General features: G+C 38.5%; 2 protein-coding genes across 17 annotated transcripts in view; one reads left to right on the top strand and one right to left on the bottom strand.

Moving 5' to 3' along the window:
• Positions 1 to 17,261, top strand: part of FAM83H (family with sequence similarity 83 member H) — a 1,342,513-nt gene extending 1,325,252 nt beyond the window's left edge. For 9 of the 10 annotated variants that reach the window (XM_044067453.1, XM_044067462.1, XM_044067459.1 and 6 more), the window contains exons 5-6: positions 435 to 3,491; positions 16,568 to 17,261. In XM_044067453.1, coding sequence (XP_043923388.1) covers positions 435 to 3,491; positions 16,568 to 16,817 — 3,307 coding nt within the window. In that variant the 3' untranslated portion in view covers positions 16,818 to 17,261. Of the gene's footprint in view, positions 1 to 434; positions 3,492 to 6,148; positions 6,715 to 16,567 lie in introns of those variants that run through there. The other variant, XM_044067463.1, reaches the window with a different exon arrangement.
• Positions 1 to 21,914, bottom strand: part of LOC122798488 (alanine aminotransferase 2-like) — a 1,719,357-nt gene that overhangs the window by 12,844 nt on the left and 1,684,599 nt on the right. The window lies entirely within an intron of this gene.

The following is a 21,914-nucleotide window of genomic DNA, read 5'->3' as shown; positions in this document are numbered from 1 at the left end:
AATAGACTTAGTGTAGTTAATTAAAGGGCTTTTGAGTGTAGGGTGTCATATTGTGTTATACGATGTGGTTTGTCTGGAAGTTGTGTTTTTGGGCTATACTGTTAAGAAAATGATGAAATAAGATCCTTAATGGTCTTAGTAATTTGTCTGAATAAGTGACTTAGTTTAAAATCCTGGCATTAAAGTTGTAGAAAAAAAAATTTGAGATTATTGAAGTTTTCCAACTTTTATGATTTAGTAACAAATTTGTAATGGCTACACTTTTTTTTAGTGTTATGCCATATTGTCTTAAACAAGAATCTAAGTGTGTAGCCTTTTGTTAGGAGTAATCCTTTGTATTGAGAGAAAATTGGTAGCTGTAGTGGATTTATTTGTGTGTTAGAAGAAAGTGCACAAGAAAAACAATTAACTCTTTTCTGTTTTTTTTTTTACAGTTTTATGTGGTCCTTTGAGAAAATCCATAGAAGCATTGCTCATGTCTTTCATGGAGAATTGGTCAACACATTTGATGAGGAATTCCGTATTCTCTTTGCCCAGTCAAATCCTATTATTAAAGTGGAAACTGCCTTGGTAAAAGCAGACAATTTATATGGAGTGCCCCAGTTTGGATTTAACAGAAATCCCCTGCAGAGACAACAGATGCTATACCTAAGAGAGGATCCTGGAAAGCTCTCACAGCACTCTTCTTCATCCTTCCCAGAACTTGGTGATACAGATTTCGGATTCCCATCTTTCCGAAGGGATGATATCATGAGACACACTTTAGAGGTACCTACAAGCCGTATGATGATGCATAAATATGGTACACAATTTGAGCCAGATAAAATGCAGCTCAATCCTTCACAAAGCTTTATTCAGGCTAAGAGGTTGGAGATGGAGGCTTTTAAACGTCACAGTTTTGCAGAAGGGACATTTGAGAATTATTCCACATCAAGGCAGTTTATGCAGCAACGACTTATTGACAGTGCAAATGAATTTGAATTTCAGTCCAGTCACTTTCAGAGAGAACATCACTTCCAAATTGAGCGCCCATTCAATCTAACCAGACACACCAGGAGTCAAGGGCTGTTTGAAAAAATCAAGGCTGGCAAATATGCAGTGAGAAATACAGAAGAATTTGCAGATGATCCAAGAAATACAACAGATTTTCATGCCATAGATTATGAATTGCCATCAGTTCCGTTCCGCCCAATGCTAGATTATAGAGCCCCACTATCTTCAGACTCTTCCAAAGAGGTACATGGGTCAGGAGTGGGGAATCCTGCAGAAGATGGGAGATTTGGACAGAGATCACAGAAGAGGCAGAATATGGGGCAAACGTATGTCTGCCAGATCTCACCAACACAAAAACAGAATTTGGATCAGAGGTTATTATTTCAAGAACCAAAACAGGATAAAAAGCCTGCTGATAACAGGCATGGATTAAGGAGCTGGAGGATATCATCTTACCTGAGCTCTTACCAGGATGAGTCAGATGAAGGTATTCCAGGGGCTTTAGGCTCCGAAATGCCTGACGATGTTATAATTCCTGCTGAATCAACAAGACCCTCCTTTGAGATCAACTCCCGAATTATTAAAGACATCCCCCAAATATCAGTATCAAACCTAATTGACTCGTATTCAAGTAAGGTACTTAATGTGGACAAAGGTAAAGAGACCTTGTCTTCTGCAGAAAAAGAGAGTGAGGAAAGGGAACCTAAGGAGGTAACATTAATTAAACATGATTCCTTACGGTCCAGGGTTAATCCCATGCTGCAGAGAAGCTCACGGCTGAGGTCCTCTCTTATCTTCAACTCCTCAAAATTAGAACAGCATATTTCAACTCAGCAAGACAAGTCAAGTCTGCCTCACAAGGACAAAGCAATAAATGAAGGGGACAAAGCAACAAATGAAGGGGAGAATGAGAGTGAATCTACAACAAAAGTGACATCCTCTACCCTTGCTGATATTTTAGAAAGACATCGGTCCCTAACCAGAGGGTCATACTTGAGCAAGAAATTTTCTGATTTAACTTCTAAACAAGAACAGTCAAAAAGTACTGAAAAACTAACAGACAATATAGATTCCAAGCCATCTTTATTAAAAGATTTACCTCATGTTTCCTCTTCAGAGCAGTTGTCAGTAAATACTTTGACTGAAAATTTTGATACCAAGCCATCCTTTAGGAAGGATTTTCTTAAGTCTTCAGTTTCACAGCAGGTGCCTGAAAATAGTTTAACTGAGAAGTTGGATTCCAAGCCATCCTTAAAAGATTTTGCCTCTACTTCACAACAAGTTTCTGGAAATTCTAATGCTGCTAATGCTGTAAAGTCACTAATTCAAGAATTTGAAGTCATGGAGGCAACCAAAAATGTCATAACTGGAAAGGCAGAAAAGACCAATATAGAGTCAAAATCATTAGATGTTAAAGGTAACAAGAATTTACCCAATCATGAATTTAAATTGGATGTGGCAGAGCCAGAGAACAAAGATTTTGTGGTTCCTTTACCTCCAGAAAAATCAACCAACACTGTTTCATCTGGTGGTATTACTCGGAGTGTCACTATGCGTGAATCTGCATCTAAACAAAATGAAATTTCATCTGATTCTAAGTTCATTCGGAACAGACCAGTTTCAGCTTCCATGTCTGAAAAAGTGACTGTTGGCCTTACCAAAAACTTTGGTTCTACTACATCCTTAAACATTTCAAAAGAAGAAACAAGCAACAAAGAAATCTCAGCTTTAGAAAAACTTAGAAGAGATTCAGTAAAGTTTAGACACTTGGCAAGTCAGAAGGAAGAGAAGAAACAGGATGAACCAACACCTCCTGCTCCTGTACGCTCTACAAGTGAGGACCAGAGTACCAAACTGTGTAATGACTCTCAGGAAACTGCCAAAAGCATAAGGAATAGAAGCCAGGATGATGTGACTACAAAAACTGAGGAGAAAGAAGACAAACTGAAGCAAAGTCCTCTAATAACACATGTAGAAGAGAAAGAAGACAAAGTGAAGAAAAGTCCACCCCCTGTGAAGAGCAACCCACCCTCTCAGAATAGGTTTCCTTCATCCTCCACCAACATGCTATATGGCACAAACCTTAGAGATGACACTAAAGTAATCCTAGAGCAGATTTCTGCCAATAGCCAGAAGAACAGGTCAGATGCATCCAAACAAAACCAACAGACTACAACCAATGAAGCAGATGATGCCAAGCAAAGTGCAATCTCTGCTGCCAGCAAGGAAATTGCAACTTCAGAGGTGATTGACTCAGAAAAGCCTTCTCGGCCTTTCTCAAGGTATGAAAACCTACTGAACAAGAATCGGTACAACAAGGCAGGAGGAGCATCAGAGGAAAGGGATGACTTAATTAAGAAGATGGACAGTATCCGTAAGGAGAAACGAGTGTACAGTAGGTTTGAAGTGTTCTACAAAAATAAAGATGAGGACAAAGGCAATGAGAAAGATGATGACAACCAAAGTGACAAGTTACCCAAGGAAAAGAAGTCTGCAAAGTTAGTTCCCAAGCTATTTAGTAATTTGATAGGCAAAAAATGAAACTGCCAAACTACTACAAAAATGACCATAGAAAGCGGTTTCTTTGTTTTCATTTTTTTTTTTTTTGTTTGTTTTTTTAATAAGGAAACTGAAACAAATGCGTACTTGTTAAGAAACCAGCTTCTTGGCTGCACTTTTGGTATTGGTATTATGTTATGGAGCAGTGATAAAGTTTGACCAAGTGATGCCTTTAGGTAGCTAAAGCAAATGGCTTTAATTTCCAAGGTTAATACTCTTACAGCTGGGTATTTCTTAACAGTCAATTTACAAAAAGATTTATCATACTCATAATAGGCATTATTGGCCATATAATGTACTTTTGTGTAAATAAAAAGTAGGACTGATTTTCTGGTAAATATGGGTAAAATGAGATGATATTGGGCAAAAAAACCTTATTTTGCTATTTTACAAAAACGTGTCCATAGATTGTGTATATATGCACTAACCGCTGCACAATGTATTTGTAAACTATTTATGGTGCAAAGGGGAATAAAACTTAGCTTCTTTAAGCAGTAATGTAAATAGGTTTCACAGGAAGTGGTTCTCTCTGGGGCACTGTCTAGTTTAACTTTTTTGAGACTTCTCCCCAGAACTTAGCTGTAACATTGGAAAAAATAATGTTAGATGGGGAGAGAAATCAAACTATGACAAGTTCTCCACATACTTAGTCTGCAAAGATGTGTCCTTTAACTAGTTGCTGAACTTCTAGCATTTAATTTTGGTAGCTGGGCATATGGGAGTTACCCACCGGACGATACTTAGTAATGGATTTCCACATTGTTGTGCTTGAAAAATGTTGCACTTGTACTGAAACTGATTATCCTTTTACTAACATATTTTATGTATTAGTCTACTACAGAATGGTCACAATGGTGGTAAAGGGAGGGTAATTCAAACTTCACAGTGGTTCAAAAATGTAGACTAATTTTTAGCACAACTTTCATTCAGCATTTGTACAGAGGGCACTTTGAACTAGTTTTGAGTACCCATACGTTTGAGCTCTGCTGCCTTTTTTTTGGTAACTTCTGTATTTGAAAAAAGTACAAATGAAAGATGAAAATCTACACTGGTGCATCACGGGTCCTATGTAAGTAACAATTCTCATTTGTACTGAATCCCCACGTGGTCACTTGGTTACGCTATGAATTGCAGTTGTTGCTCCATTCCAATGGTGCAAAGCAGGAATTTGCTGTGCCCAAGAATCTGCTTAGTTATTTTTTTAAATAAAATTGTTTAATATTGCCTGGAACACATTGTGTTAACACAGGTCATTTCCTGTCTACATTTCTGTAAGTAATTCAGAGTATTCGCTCACTTGCTTATTGTGAGATACTACTGCTGTCGTGTAGGCTTTTTCTGCATAACAGCAGAGTTGCAGTGATGGCTTGTTTAGCCTTTTATTGTGTCAGGTATTAAAGGTCACATGTCCTTGGAATATAACTGAGAGTAAGTAATGGGAATAAGCCACAGTTTAAAAAGCCATATTCGATAATGGAAAGAACTCGCTGCATTGTGTAGTCCAAATCTAAGGCAGCCACCTTCAGCTATCCAAAACTAAAGACTCCAGCAGTGTTTACAAGATGAAACAGGTGCTTTATGCCATATTTTTTTACAAACAAAATAGTTATTTCATTTTGTATGATTGTAACTGATCCCCAGGGTGAATTGCCTATTTCCCATCCAATCAAGATTTTTCTTGAAGAGTGCTAATGAAGAGCTTTGTTTGATATAGATAGGTAGTTTGTTCCAGAGTATGGGAAGTCTTTTCAACATGAAAGGGTACTGAAAGCTTTATTTGCTCATTTTGCCTTTCATTAAGAGTATCTGTTCCAGTGCCCTACCTTAAAGTTCAAGTAACGTATGTGCTGTACTTGCACCGTTTTCTTCCTATTTACTGAAATGGTGGACATTAAATATCCCACTCTCACTGAAAATTTAAAATAAGAGAAGGGTTCTCTGCCCGATCCTGGGGAAGGCCAAAAGCCTTTCCCAAAGACCGTGCAGAGACTTTCTCTAGTTCATTGCCATTTTCTTCTCCTTTTTTAAAGGGAAAGACTGTCCAATGAGCCTGTCATTGTTAGATTTATTGTAATTATTTAAGAACCAGTGACACTTAAGCATTTAAAAGCAGAGCAGTTTTCAATTAGCAGTTCCAGCAGTTTAATTTTTTTTTTTTTTTTTTTGTCTGATTCACACGGTTTACTTCCCTTCCAGAAAACTCGCACTTTTAGAAAAAATATTTATGGGTGTTTTTAGAGGCATAAAGAACAGTATTTGACATGATGCCTCTTACTGGAGGTCAGGATATGAGGGAAATATGTTTTGTTCAAGATGTAGCTTGATGACTGTTAATCTGACCTGAGAGATGTGCTTATGTTTCTACTTTGTTGCTTTTATTTGCACTAATTAGAAATAGTGCTTTTAGGATGTTTGTTTTTGGCCATTTTTTCTTTTCCAGCATCTCTTACCTTTACCATTTGTCTCCCTTCTTGCCCTTGGGACAGAATGTATCTCATTTTTTGCAACAAAAGAAATCCTGTTGAATGAATACAGCAACTATTATGTGGCAATTCCATTGTACAATATATAATTTCCCATTCCTTTTTTTGTAAAGGTATGCACTGTTCACAGCTACGTAGTGAGCCAGAGGAGAAGGAGGGAAGATCAGACCACCTGCTGCTGCACAGGGAAATGTCTTTGTGTGTGTCACTCTACTGTTTGCACTGTCCTGTTGTGCAGTATCTAAATGCATGAAATGGGTGCAGAGGATGGTGACCATCGTTACATTGAAGTTCGTCTCGTTTTGTTCGTTTTATAGGATATGGGGAGATGACTACACATTTTCTTCCTGTGGTAGTCCCTCTGTTGCTTTGCAGAAGGGCTTAAAATACAGACTATTTTTCCCCATTGGTAGTATATATTAGTTTGGGTTTGGCCAACTATGCTTTCTGACTGCTGGAAAAGTGACACAAGATTAGTGAAAACTGGGTACTACACAATACAGTTATGAGATAGTCTGAGTACAGCCCAGTCAATCTCCTTCATATTTCTTTAAATGGCATATGTTTTTATTTTTTATTTTAATTTTTCCTGCATTGCCACCTGTTGTTTTTAAGCACTGAATAACCTGTTCTGAAAAAATGTGCTGTGTACATTTTAATAAACAAAAAGTCTAACTGACTTGTCTTTTTTGCTTGAGTAGCTACTTGTATGAGTTATAAAAGTGACTGACATAGTGATAGTTGGCCTTGCTGATGGACAAGTCAGAATTTGTGTTTGATGCATTTAAATAGAAGAACAAACAAAACAGAAGTAAAAGTTAGCTGGCACTATGGCTCCATAGGCCCCCTTTCCCTATAAAGTTGTCTGGTTTCAACAGAGGAGGTATTATGTATTGTCTGTACTTACGGACAGTTGTGTAGGACCCTTCTAACACTGGTGGACTACATGCATTTACAGACTTGAGATGTAGTTAGTCTGACCAAGATAGGTTAACAGCTTTTTTCTTGCATAGTAAAGGCCATTCATTCCTGTTTTTCCAAAGTCTTTAAAAGTCAGTGGACTTTGTTAAACAATATGCATGTTTGAGTTAAGGGATAGGGTCATTTATTAAAATAATGTGGACCTGGTATGAAGACATCTATAAAGTAACAGACTGTCTGAGGGCACAAATGCATTCACATGCACATATAAGGTGAATATTGGCCTGCATGGAAACTAGGGACCTGAACTAAATTCAACATGCACAATGGGAGAACATAACTGCACCCAAGATCTAGCGTACTTCAGGAATTGAACCATAAGCCAAACAGTGAGAGGCAGTAATGCTATAACTGCTCACCAATGTTCCAAGCATTGCTTCAGTACCTTTTTTTACACCTGTTTCTTCTTTCTGTTGCTTGCCCTAATGTTTCTATTGGTCCTTTTTGATGTCTGAACTAAAAACTTTAGTCTTTATCCATCTGCTTAGCTGAATTGGGTACTCTAGTTTATTGTCATGCTGATGGCCTTCTGTGTGTATTTTTACTTTAATTTGTTGCTTATTCACCATCACCTCTTGAAATAACTTTTTTTTTTTTTTTTTACATTTCATTCACATGATTTAGAAAAGCTATTATCTCCATAATAAAGGTGTTCATTTCCCCCCATTATTCTTCCATTCCTTGACACTCCCTGTTTTGTTTGTAGGCTACTTAGCTGGTGCTCTGACAGTATGAGCCCCCCCCACACACACACACACACCTGTGTCTTTTGCTACATTTAAGTGTATTTTGTCCTTAATTGGCTTAACCATTTTTCCCCCAACACTCATTTTAACTATTCCTTCTCTTTGTTATACCTGGAGTTGGAACAGATCATGAGACTGTTGTTTTACTGAGGGACATCTGCCTTCCCAGCATCATCATCTTATGCTCAAGATGTTGGTCAGTAGTTGACTTGTTAGGCTGTCATATATTGGTGATTTGGATTTTTGTTGTGCCCTAATTCACTGCTAGGCACAGTGCAGATTTGTGGGTTGTGTGGGGGTGCATGCTTCCACACACCTGTGAACTTATTACAAGGTAGCACACTTCTTTTCAGGCTGTAGTGCTTTGAGTTCATCTGTTTGTTTGAGGTAATGCCTAGTTTAGTGCTAAACTATTCACTCACAGCCCACCAGGCTAGTTTCTCCAGTGCCAGAGCCCACTGCTGTCAGGGTTCCATTTCTGTATGTCCTGGAACAAACTGCTTTTTTTCCTCGTGTTTACTCTCTAGCCACAGATGCCTTTTGCAGGGGTAGTCCAATATCTCTTTTCCTGGTAAAATGTATACAGTATGCAAGAGAAAAGGAGAGAATACAGTCTGAGCCAGACCTAAATGTGTGATTTGTTAGCAACTCATAGCCTTGATGTTTGGTGTTCTTCCTTTTGTACTGCTTTCATAAAATGGTGGTATTGGATTCTCCTACTTGAGTGATTTTGCTAAGGTATTCATGGGCTTCTTTTTCCAAAGTTTGCAGAAAATATGCAGTTTCATCACAGATCAATATTGAATCCTTTCAGTCTATCCCCATGATATCCACATTTTAAACATGGAGGTAAACGACCCCTCACATAAGATGTTTACACTGCCAAATGGAAACCTCATTTTTTCATCAAGTCTGAACTTAGCTGATGTCTAAGTATGGCTAACTGGATGATTAGAGTTCTATATTTTACATTTTTAAGAAGTATTGTTCAGAAAGTATGTCTCTGTCCTCTGCAGGATAATGTTATCACCTAGCAGCTCTGAATCTGATTGTATAGCAGCATACAGCATGAGTAAGATGTCTGCTGATAAGGTTCATGGTCCATGGAATCCTTGGTATAGAAAAATTAATTTCTATAGTCTTCTACTAGAATGTTCACAAGAACAATTAAACCTATGACTAACCAGCAGATATTGGAACAAACTCTCCAGATATCTCAATGGCTGCTTCCCTTATTGGTGGTCTTCAAGTTGTGGTTAAAGTGAACATTTTCATTGTGAAGTGGGTCAGTGATGATCACACTGAATACTGAGTGTGCGCATTACTTTTCCATACATGGCCTTTCTAGAACTGAGGGATACCGTTTTTTTTTTTTTGCAGATTATTTCCTGTTCTATTCTGATGCAACTTAAGTCAGTATGATATCAAGGATACATTACCGGAAAAATATGTATGTTCTGCAACAGCTATGCTCTCTAGAATTTGTCCTACATCACAACATTACTTTTAAAGATGTAAGAAATGCAAATATTTGAGTGAAGCTGGTCAAGTGTTCTCAGTTTTAACTAAGAATTGGGTAGGAAGTACTCCATAATAGTTTGCAATTCCAGATGGACTGTTATTTATATAATGTTTGACTGTGTCTCTTTTAGCTCATTATTTCGTGTGGACTTTTTGTTGTTTCTAGCAGCTTAACATGTTGGTTTTGTCTCTATACTGTTTGCACACATTCAGTCCAGTCAGTTATTTTTTGGGTGCATCATGGATGCACCTTCAGCAGTTATGTTAAGCTATAGAATATTTCAGGTTTCATCTGCAGGTGGGGAAATCTCAGTTGTCCTTGTAAGAATGGTTAAACAGGTACACATTTGCAGTGTAAGAATTTCAGTGTTGTGCTACTTAATCTGAATGTCGTGTCACCTACCTTAATGTCGGTAATAGACGTATAAAACCCCACTGGCTAGTAAAAGATGAAGATAAGAACATAATTATGGTCATTTCTAAAATTGGTAAAGCTGGATCAGTCCTTCTTAGTCAGTAAATAATTGTACGTACCTGAGTTATACCTAATACACACGTATAAAAAGTAGGGAGTTGGTGCACAAAAAGGTAATTGTGGTTTTTGGCCTATCTGCATCATGAGATCTATAAACCACCTAGACAGTTTGTTTGTTAGAACTTTAAGTCTTTTAACAACCATTCTCTCTCAACACCTCTCACTGAAGTGTTTTTTTTTTTTTTGTCAAACTCAACGTCTTCCCAAGGACTCTGTCCTAATATGCATTTGTATATGTCTGTCAGTGCAAGTCCAATTTTTGCTCCTTTTATTTTCTTTCATTTGCTGCTAAGTTGTAACTGCATTTAATTGTCATACAATACTGATTCTCTAAGTGATCACATTTTGGTATCTCTGAGTGAGCTGTCAGCCAGTTGAGGGCTTCTTCATACTTTGTTTCCGAGTTTTGGCGAGCCTTTAATAAAGAATGAGACCTTAAAGCTGTTGTAATGCTGCCTTAATCTTTGCTGACTGCAGTAAATGGTATAGTACAAAACTGCCAAAAAACTTTTGAATTTAATTGGCACCTGCACATGTGTTCCATAAAGCTCTGCATTATGAGGTCTGTCTAGTTACAGTATTTTTATAAATAAGATAAACTTATGAAAATGTAGTCGTATCAAAGGCAGTGTTATGAAAATGTGGGTAAAAAAAAGGAACCAATCAACTACAGAAACAAACTTTGGTTATAATACTGATGGGCACACACATGAAGACTGGACCCAGGACACCAAGGTGTCATCTAGACAGTGGAAAGACCAAGTATATGGTGTTAGGAGGCTGAATTCTTGCCTTTGGCCATAATTCTGCCTACAGTGGTAGCTGGAGACATCAATCTAAAGTAATCCTCATCAGAAAAGAGGAAACGGATTCCCAATGGCATGTTGGATCCTGGCTAAGACAAAAATAAATAAATTAAAAAAAAAAGTTGAGAGCTGCTGTACTGGCTGTCCTGACAGAAAAGCTGTTTGTTATTACTTTGGGGCAGGGGAGGGGTGAGTGCTTCATAAACTCTTGACTTTATAAACATTCTTCAGTGACATAATGGGCAGTAATGCCATGTAGAACTAAAGGTATTTGTAATGACGGGTAGTTATGTACTGTTTGTAGAGAAATTAATTCGCTATATGTGTCGAGATTTTTTTACCTCTGATCATTTCTCTGATCCTGTTGTACCCTGTAGTGGTGACAGGAAGAGGTGCTGTTAACCTAAATGTTTGGCTGCCTTAGTCTTCTGTGAAATTGTGAAGAGGACATCAGGCTGCTCCTCCTTGGCAACTGCTTTGCCTTTTTTTGTAGGTAAAGTGAACAAGGGCTTAGAGGCGATCTGACAGATGGTGTGGTAAAGCAAATTTGCCACACTTCTAAAATATGGACATAGTAGAAGAACTCAAACCTAGGTTTTTATTATGAACATCATTAGTGGTTTATAATCTTTAATCTCTGCTGTATATTCAGGTCCACTGTGCCTGATGTCAGTCCATTTCTACACCTGACATCAGTTCCTTTTCACAAGAAACTCTGCACTGCAACACAATCAGGCACTTGACAGGCACAGGTTCAAGCATCTGTTCCTTCTCATTTTGTTCCGTCACTTATGTGCCCCAACAAGCAATAAAGATGAGTGAATGCCTTTATATGTCCAGTACATTCTGTATGACAGCATGCATTACAATTTCTTCACAAATATAAACTTGTAAAGTATTTTTCTTTCCTTGGAAAAAGTGAAGGCAGGTATCAAATGAAGAAAAGAATTTTGAAAGAGAAGGAGAAAACAAGTACTTGACGAGAAACCTAGCGAAGTGAGAGAGGAAGTAAGAGAGTCAGGAAGGAATTGAATATGCAGCTGTATCCAGTAACAGAATTAAACCTTATTAGAACAGAATAGCTCTGCAGTGCAGGGTACTGACAATTGCTTGGATGTAGGGGTACATACAAAATACCATAGTTTTTGTATATTTGGAAGCAGGAGGTCGGCTCCATCTAAATGAAACACTGTAAGTGTCTTGTTGGATTATTTGTTTTTATATTGAATTTCCATATTTTTCTAAAAATAAAATGTACACTATTCCATTTAGAATTTGTATTCTTGTAAGTACAGTGGTGTGTTTGTGTGTATACCTTTTGTCTGGGATTCTAAGCTGATACAAACATCTGGGGTCTAACTGTGTCATTCCTTATAAATGATAAACGTTCTTCTACTTGCAACACTCAGAAAACCATAAAATCTTTAGCAACGTAGTTTCAGATTCAAGTGATTTAACCTAAGAATGAAATCTTTGTGCCACAGCATCCAACCTGACTGGCTATTAGTAGCGCTGAAGGCTCAAGTTTTTGTTCTACATGCTGCAAAGTTCACTTTCTGAAAGCCTGAACTTTACTTCCAAGCAGACTACTTTGGCAGTATGTAATTGCACCCTCTGTTTCTTCCAGAGTTTACAGAATTGTTTGGTTATATCTGATCATAACTTGCATTGTAGAGGGAAGGCATTTCTTATTCTAAGCTCCATAATGTCAATTCCTCTTACCTTTGATATTCTTCAGAAGTCATTGTTTCATTGACAACCTTGTGAGTTCATTTCTCCTTTGAATTTTGTTGCTGAATTTCTTAAAACACTTGGCTTTGGTAATGTGTCAACTATTATTTCTTCAATTTAAACTAAATCACTTCTGTTACGGACTACTTTGCTCACAGTGGTATAAAGTACTTTGACTGTGGTTGTAGTTAGTTCTCCAAGCTGGAGTATGTACACTTGTTTTGTAACCCTTATATTTGTATTAGCAGAATGATAGCAACTGTAATTCTTGTTTGTGCAATTTAATTTGATTTTGTATATTTACTTTGCGGCTGTCTGCTGTGTGGCTTGCATCTTACTTGTGTGTCTATGTAGTTCAGAACCTGTTGTAGGTGAATAATTTCCTTGCTGTCTCTACAAACCTAATCAGTTATGATCTGTATTTCTAAATGTCGGGTTAGAGCATTTGTACTACTATCATTCAGGGCAAAGCTGCAGCCACTTTTCAGAGATGTGTACTTACAAGGGTACCCTGTTACGTAGTCTTCAAGAAGAGACTAACACTAAATGAGCTGGATAATGAAACTTGTTAGAGCCACCTTCTGAGGGCTATACTCTGGTTTGTCATGTATGTCTCTGTGATAATATTTTCCAAATTCACAACTACTGAATTGTGAGTGCTAGGAATGCAAAAACAGTACTGAATATTATGCTGTCTTACCTGTTCTCAGCTGCAGAAGGGACTTACCAAAGCCTGTATGTTTTTCAGTTTTATGTATTAGTCTACATGAAAATAAGGACCAGTTGACTCAGTTTTGATACACTACTAACTGCAACAGTGGTAGAAACACTTGAGTAAATTTCTTGTACCACACGCCATTGTTTAGGAAATCACATGAATCCGGTATAAAACCATACTGGGAAGCAAGACTGAGGGGGGGGGGGGGAGAAAGCAAGAACAAATAGAATATTAATGAAGAGAAATGTGTAGTACTTTTGTCAAATTGCTTAATAATGTCACTGTACATGGTCATTTCTATAACAATTGAATTTCAAATGTGTAGGTAAACTTGATTATTTGCAGTAGTGTTGTACACTAGAGATGGTATAGTAGTAGTACTGATTATTGCATAATGTTGTTTCTGAGATTACTTGCCCAATGCCAACAAAATTATTGCTGATCATGATTCTGTGCAACATTAAAAATGTAACTGTAAAAACGTAAGGTTCCCGTGTCAGTGCCATGACAAAAAACTTCAAAATACTAAAAATATTTCCTACAGGATATTTTCTTGGAATCCTACTTCTACCTCTTATCAGAAGAAATGTGGGAAATCCAAAAACAATGGGGGGACAAAGGTCCAAATATTGGGACAAAATTTAAATATTGCCCTTATTAACTTAAAAAGTTGCTAGAGTAACAGGTTTAGTGTTGCATGCATTTTTTGAAATGTAGTGATTTCACTATCTAGTGAATTGCCAGAAAACTAAAAATTTTGGAGGAAAAGACCTAAAATATGAGAAAAATCTGGATGCTCTGCAAAAATCATGGAAAGTTGAGTGGTATGCTCAGAATGTATGTAACATTTTCATGTTAATTGCACAAAGTGCTTTTCTTTTTTGCTATTATAAGTCATCGTGCTTTTGCAGACTTATAGTTTGTGAACATGTAGAAGTGCATTATTCTGAAAGTATGTCTAATTGCACAGAAAACACTGTGGATGGAATAACAGAAACGGAAAAATACTGAGGTTATCTAAATTTTTTTTATTTCATCATATCCACATGAGCACCATCTACAAAAAGAGATAAATGCATTGTAGCTGAGTGAGAGTCATGCAATCATTGATAATATCCATGTTTATTGAAAACTGTTGAGTGCACTTAACATGGATGGCGGTTAAAGTGTTTGATCTTATGATTAGCATATTTATAAATGCAGGTGGGGGGAGTCCACCCCAAAATAAAGTTGTAGCTGCAGGCCCAGTAATGCATTTTAAAACAACTGTTAGTAATTGTGCAAAGTCACATAGCCCTGACCTGATCTCTACCCTGAGTCCTACAGTTATGAAGTTCCAATTCAACAAGACAGAAATGAGGAATGGGGAGGGAATGGAACCCTTAATAATAGTTTAATTGCGTTTTCAGTAGGTTTGTATATTCTTTTAGCAAGCTGGAAAACCAAGTAAAGCATTTTGTGGTGTTTGACTGTCCACAATGAATGCTGCCTGTGTTCTTTCACTGTTTATCTTCTCTGTAGATGACCAAAAAGGTCAGAAAACTGAAACTTCATACAATTAATTATTAGTTTCATAACCTTCTTATGAATTTGTGTAGATTCAAGGTAGAGGCCTGCAAAGCAGTCTTATGTACGTGGATGGTCAGAGCATTTTCAAGTCCCAAAAATGTCAAGTATCTGGTAACAGTATTCAAACTGTTAAAACAACTATGGTTCACTTTATCAACCTTTTTGCTTTTCTCACAACCTTTTTTATAGTTATATGCAAAACTCTGTTTCTTGTTTGCTGTTGTACCCAAATCCCAAGGAGGTGACATACTTGCACATTTGAGTCACAAACACACTATTCTTTTTATGCAAGTACAGTATTCCCATTTTCTGTATATCTGTTTTGCTTATTTGCATGTCTAGTCAGGCACTTTTTATATTCCCTGCTTGCCTTACAACCAGACAGCCAGCAATCTTCCAGTGCTCTGTAGACCCATTGACATCTGATAGGGCTAGGGCTGAATATGGGAAACAGCCTTAATGTTACTGTTGGCCCCAGCTCCTATCCCTGTGGCTGACACACGCACACCCAAAAATGAAAGGGCCTTCAAGGCCCATACCCCATGTGTGCACATTTCTGTAAATTCCGTATGAAGGCGTCCATGAGAGAATGGTGTGATATGTCCCAGCACATACCCCAAGCCCCCTTACCGTACATGATCCACACACCTCCCTGCAGTAGGTGTTGGCATTAGAACAAGGGCAAACAACCTCCTTCCCCACAGGATAGGTAAAGTGATGTCAGTCACTTGCTACTATCTGTCTTGCCTGATCTCTGCAACTCCTGTACTGCTGATTTCTGATCATCTCTGTTATAGTTACAGCTTTATCCATGTATTTTGTGGATCTGGGCTTGGTCATCACCTGTATTTATTTCTGTGTAATATTTTCTTTTTAAAGCTGTCATGTATGATTTTAAAGCATTTTTTAAATTTATTTACTTTATTTCTTTATCATACTGTAAAACTGTTTCAGTAGTTAACCAGAGAAATGTACTACCTGTTTCTTCCTCAGTCACATTAAAATAAAAAAAAAATCATCCCAAGCCAAATCCTCATAAGATACTTATTTTTTCTGACTCATAGTTCTGTACTTTCTCTGTTTTACTTCCTTCCATTCCCGAGTTCTGTAAGTCAAATTGGTCACCCTCAGTGATTTATGTTCTGTTACTTCGATAAATATATAGCAGGTCATAGTCCCAAATCTGCAGCACATTTCTAAAAGCTAGGTAGTCTAATCTTGCATGAGATGCATTTTGTAAAGATATATTGCCTGTCTTATTTTTCAGATTATATTTTTTACCACTGACATTTTACTAACTAGTTTCTGATCTCCAGTTCACCCACCACCCCCCTTTTATATGTGCATGTTTATGTATGCTCTCTAGGTTTTTCTTTACCTGCACAGCTTGTGTGTATTTCTTAAATATAGAAGCTTTGGATCATTTTTTTTGAGGAATTGTCCTATATAGTTCTACTTTGCCATTTATTGTTTTTGTTCCTTTAACAGCCATTCTGTGTATGAATAGCAAAATGTAACCTGACCAACTAGTATAGCAATAGAATAATCAAATAAAATGAAGTTTATTAAAAGAGAAATATATTTCACAACACTGTTACTGTGAATGTTTAATCAGGGCAAGTTGCTAATAATGTTAGAAAAAGCACTTACTAAAATGTTTCCTTGAAAGCAGCAGTTGAAATGTTTTACAAAACTATAAATAGGTATGTTTCATTAGGATGTGTCATGAGTGGAACAGGAGAATACATGAAGTATTTTTTTTTAAAGTGCCACCTTTACCGCAGCATTGGTTGACAGTAATTCTACACCACAGAATGGGAGTGAGCATACTGTGTTATGAAATGTAGTAAATGCTATAACCAACTGACATTTCCTGAAATCTGTTGAACTGATACCACTAACAGTATATTGGAAACAAATTGCAGGTTCCAGGTGTTTACAAGTGAACCAGAACAGAAAGCAGGAGTCAGAGTCCTACCTCAGGCCATCCAAAATCATTCAAGAGATGAAGAAAGCAGAACGGACTTTTCCCTTTCATATAAAAACTTGATGGACCTAGATGAAAGTAGAAAGAAAAGGTCCATAGAGCAAAGTAGTTTGATGAACTTGATGATGGACTGTAAGAAAATAAGACTTTTAAGTAACATCACTTACAATGAAAGGAATAATCACTGATCATCTCTAAGACAGTCAGAATGTTTTATAAGCACTGATATAATCTAAATGCCAATTTCAATTTGCCACCAAGTACCAAAATTACGAATAAAACAGAGGCAGTAAACCATCTCTCAACATATAATAATACATCGGTCAAGCAACATATATGTATTAATGACAGTGGGCCTGCAACACTTTGGTCATACTGGCAAATCCCATGAAGGAAACATACAAATGATGGTGTTAAATTCCTACATCAAATGTAATATATTGATAAAAGGACTTCAGAAATCCCTGAAAACTCAGTGCCCCAAACTTCCTTAAAGGTTGTTTTGCATGCTGTCAAACAGGGAATTTGGAATAAAGTTGAGGGAGTACTTGAATACTTTGGAATGCAGGCTAGACTACCAAAGATGCAATGTATGTACTGATTAAATAAAAATAAAATAGTCTTTTTGTTAAGTGTGTGTGTTCTTTGATGCACAAAGCTTGAGTAATGTACTTGATAAATGTGTGACACAGGAGCAAGTTTCTTATAACTTTAGTAAACTGTGGGTCAGGCATAGTCATGCAAGTAAAACATGGGGAGGAGATTGTGCATGTAGCAGGCAAAAATCTGTATATCCAGCCACTGGCTACACACAGAGTGCTCAAGTGGCTTATTGAAACTGCATGGATTAATATATACATACATGAAGGGGATACTGCTTTATTTTAGAATATGCTAAAACCCATCAAATGTGTCATGTAAAAAGGACTACCTATGATTGCAATAACAGATACTGTAATCTCATATTTAAGGAACTGAGCATTTTGATTGTTGAAAGGTCTAAACTAGGGAAAATGTTAGTTTGATGGTTCAGATTAAGAAAACAGTGCTGCCAAATTAAACATGAAGCATGTAGTTAAATGTAGAGAACATAATCCCATTAATTACATGCTATGTTAGCAAGTATCAAAAAGGACACAACATTGATCTAGATAATAAACCCAAGGATTTCAAAGTCATTTATGATAGCATGTTAGAGCTACCACACAAGGATGACAAAATGTCAGTGTTTTGAAGTTGCATAGGAAATGTTTTGTATGAATGAGTTAGTAAATTCACAGCTGGCATAGTTTGTGGACAAGTTACTGTAAAAGCAAAACAGATTGTAAGTAATTTTTAATATATAATGTTCATCATGTTACCCTGCTGCAGTCATCACACTTGGGTTATCCTGTCGTCAGGCGGTCCCGCAATTGGCCGGATTTCCAAAGTCTTGGTCCGACGTCAGTTGCTGTCGCCTCATCCCTGACGTCAGTGCGCCAGGGGTAGATATATTGCAACTGACGCCATTTTCTTCAGTCTTTCTTGCCACGCGGTGCCCGAAGCAGAAGCAGTTCGCAAGTGCCGGTCGGGAGATTTTCTAATTCGAGTTTCAGACCGAAGTCTTCTATAAAGCTAAGTACTCTGTTGGGGAAACTTTTCTTGCCTCAGACCGATGTCAGGAAAAGTTAACAATTGTATTTCTTGTGGGAAGCAAATACCTCATAAGGATTTTCATTCTTATTGTATACCCTGCCTAGGCCCTGATCACAATGTCACTTCTTGTCGTTTTTGTGCTAGATTTAATAAACGCACTATTAAAAGACGATTTGATTTCGCATGACACATTTTTGGCAGAAAATTTAATTATAACATGCCGTCAGAGCTACCGACTACTGGCGTGCACAAAAAGCACAGGGATAAGGATCGACAGCCCAGGCCTAAGCCCGATTCCGAGGCCTCGGTTGATCCAGTCTCCGCTTCTCCAGTTATCAGTGAGGCTCCGACGTAGCCTCAGACTACCGCAGTTGAGGAACCCGAGACCGCTACGGATATTTTGATGGAATGTACTAGGCCGACGCAGCTTTTTACTTCAGGCCCTACCAACGACTTATCTCCCAAGGACACCGGTACTTCTGAAACACCTTCGCTTTCTGAAGGCGTTTTCAGACAGACGACTCTTACAGTCAAAACGTTTTCTAAACCGAAGACTCCTTCCAAATCGAAAAAAGCTTCACTTCAGTCTCCTGTTAAAGGCCCTATGCCTAAGAAACAGATGCTCAAGATGGCTGAAGATCTGATTTCTCTTATCAGGGGTTCCCAGCCTCCTCCTTACAAAAGGCCTAGACAAGAGGAGAATCTGCTTCCTCTGAACAACTGTCTATTTTTTTGGATTCCTCTGAAGACCAAGAATATTCCTTCTCTCCTTATGAAGATTCTGATGCTGAGGACTCTATTCCCTCAGCTTCCCCTCCAGAAGATTACTCTTTTGGGGAAACTTTACACACTATGAGGGAACATTTTCACTGGGAAGGTCAGGATTACTCTGATTCCAAGAAAAGGCTCAGAGTTTCTTTTACTCCCCCTACACAGACCTCTAGCCATCCCTCCTGTTTTGGACATTGTGGATGATGTTTACTTAGAATCCAGTTTCAACCCTGACTCTCTGCCTCCTGCCCCGGCCAAGTCTGACAGATACTACAGAGTGCCTGATTCCCATAAATTCCTCTACAAAAGCCCAGTAGCTGACCCAGAGACCATCTCCCAGGGTCCCAAGGGGGCTAAGGCTTCCATGGCTAAAAATCCACTACCTTCTGAATGGGATTCAAGAGCACTAGACAGATGAGGGAAAAAGGTTTACACCTCAGCCACTTTAGCTATGAGAGCTCTAAACTGTCAATTTCATATGCTTAAGTATCAGCAATTTCTGATCTCTCAGTTAAAACAAAAGATAACAACCCTTCCTCAACAATTTGAATTGAAAGAAGTACAGGAGTTGCACGCCACAGAGCAGGTGGGCAAACGTACCTTACAATGTGGGTTTGATTCTTTGGAGACCTCCTGCAGAGCAGCGGTCACTGGTTCAGTTATACGTAGGCATGCCTGGTTAAAGGAACAAAGTCTGCCTGAACATGTTAAAGCAAAACTACTAGATGCTCCCTTGCAGCAGGATGTTCTTTTTGGTGTTAAAGCAGAAGAAGTTTTAAAGAAAATGGAAGATGAGGCAAAATCAATGCAGACAGTCAAAGATTTCCTACAGGTACAACTCCCTCGCTTCAGCAGAAACCGGCCAACCAAACATTGGTCATTTCCAGTCACTGACAGGCCTCAGAGGGGTAAATACAGGTGCCCAAGGGGCAGAGGACAACCACAAGCTCAGTATAAACCTCACCAATGGACCACTCCAACCCTGAAGGGAGGAGAAGACAGGTCTCAAGCCACCAGAAGGAAAACTCAATGACTTGCACCTCAACTGGCCAAACAAAGTTCTCTTGTCAGCCCCCCTGGGGGGGAAAACTAGCATTATTTGTAGACAACTGGCACATGGTCACAAAGGACAATTGGGTCCTGGACATAATTTTATGAGGATACAGATTCCACTTTCACACCTTGCCAATAAAAAGAGGAATGCCAAACCTGCCACAAAATCAAAGGGCAGAGGCTCAAAAACAAATTACAGCTCTCATGGCCATGAGAGCCATTCAAAGGGTGCCAACTCACAAGCAAGGCCAAGGATTTTACTCAAGACTATTCCTAGTACCCAGGAAAGAAAATGCTTGGAGACCAATTCTGGGCCTTTCAATTCTAAACACTTACAAGTTCCCAAATTCAAGATGCTAACACTACAGCAGCTACTTCCCATGTTGGGCAAGGAAGCATGGCTGGTAACGTTGGACCTCAAGGAGGCATATCTGCATGTCCCTATCAGACAAAGTTGCAGAAGATACCTCCATTTCATTGCAGGTTTAACCCATTATCCATTCTCTGCATTGCCCTTTGGCTTATCTACTGCACTCAGAGTATTCACAAAATGCCTGGCACCAGTAATTGCATACTGCAGACAGAGGAATTCAAATATATCCATACCTGGACGACTGCCTCATCCAAGCAGAAAGAAAAGACATTCTCATACAACATCTGACTTTTGTGAAGCATCTACTAAATTGTCTGGGGTACACAGTAAACGAAAAGAAGTCAAAACTAGTACCCTCACAAAAAATGACATTCCTGGTTGCCAGCTTGGACACAACGGCCCAGAAGGCTTATCTTACACCAGACAAGCAATTACAACTGACTCAATATTTCAAGACAATGGTAACAAAGACCCAATTAACTGCAAGAAAAATTCTGCAGGCTTTGGGCTTCATGGCATCTTGCATTCTGATAATACCATTTGCAAAACTGCATATGAGGAAATTACAATGGTACCTAAAAAGTGTATGGTCTCAACACAGCCACAGCTTGGACACAGTGATATCTCTCATTCCCTGCCTTCAACAGGAATTTCTGTGGTGGGCACAGGCATGTCACCTCAACAAGGGTCAGCCTTTCACCTTGCCACCACCCAGGCAAACTATCACAACAGATGCTTCAGACTATGCCTGGGAGGCTCACATGGCAGGGCAATGCATTCAAGGCATATGGACTGCAGAACAAAGAAAACCGCATAAACCAAAATGAGATGCTAGCTGTACAAAAAGCTCTGACAGCCTTCAAGGATCTACTACAACCTGGACAACTGGCAATAAAGACGGACAACACCACAGTAATGTGGTACATAAACAAGGGGGCACACATTCCTACCCTCTTTGCAGGCAAGTAATAATCATATGGAACACAGCTCTGACCTTCCAAGTCCAGTTACAAGCTCACTTCCTGCCAGGACAGAAAAACACATTGGCAGAAGACCTAAGCAGAAACATCAAAGATCCCCACGAGTGGAAGCTAGACCCACAAATATTTGCAATGATAACTCAAAGATGGGGCCTACCAAATATAGACCTGTTTGCCAGTCCTCAAAACTACCAGCTGACAAAATTTTGTAAAAGGACATTCCACCAACAAGCTTTTGGAAAGTGGATGCTCTCTCCTTCAGTTGGAAAACCTGACAGAATATGCCTTTCCTCCATTACCTCTTCTCACAAAGGTTCTTTTGAAGGTCAAAAAGGAGAGACCTTGAATGATTCTCATAGCCCCAGACTGGCCACGCCAGCACTGGTACCCACTATTGAAGAATATGGCTCACAGTCCACCATGGAATTTGCCTCAAATACCTCATTTGCTCACACAGCAAGACAAGCAGATTC

Source organism: Protopterus annectens, chromosome 3.part1 (assembly GCF_019279795.1).
Source record: "Protopterus annectens isolate FY-2018-M chromosome 3.part1, PAN1.0, whole genome shotgun sequence".
Lineage (NCBI taxonomy): Eukaryota > Metazoa > Chordata > Ceratodontiformes > Protopteridae > Protopterus > Protopterus annectens.
The sequence above is the reverse complement of the archived record's forward strand: the minus strand, read 5'-3'. Positions and strand labels throughout refer to the sequence as shown.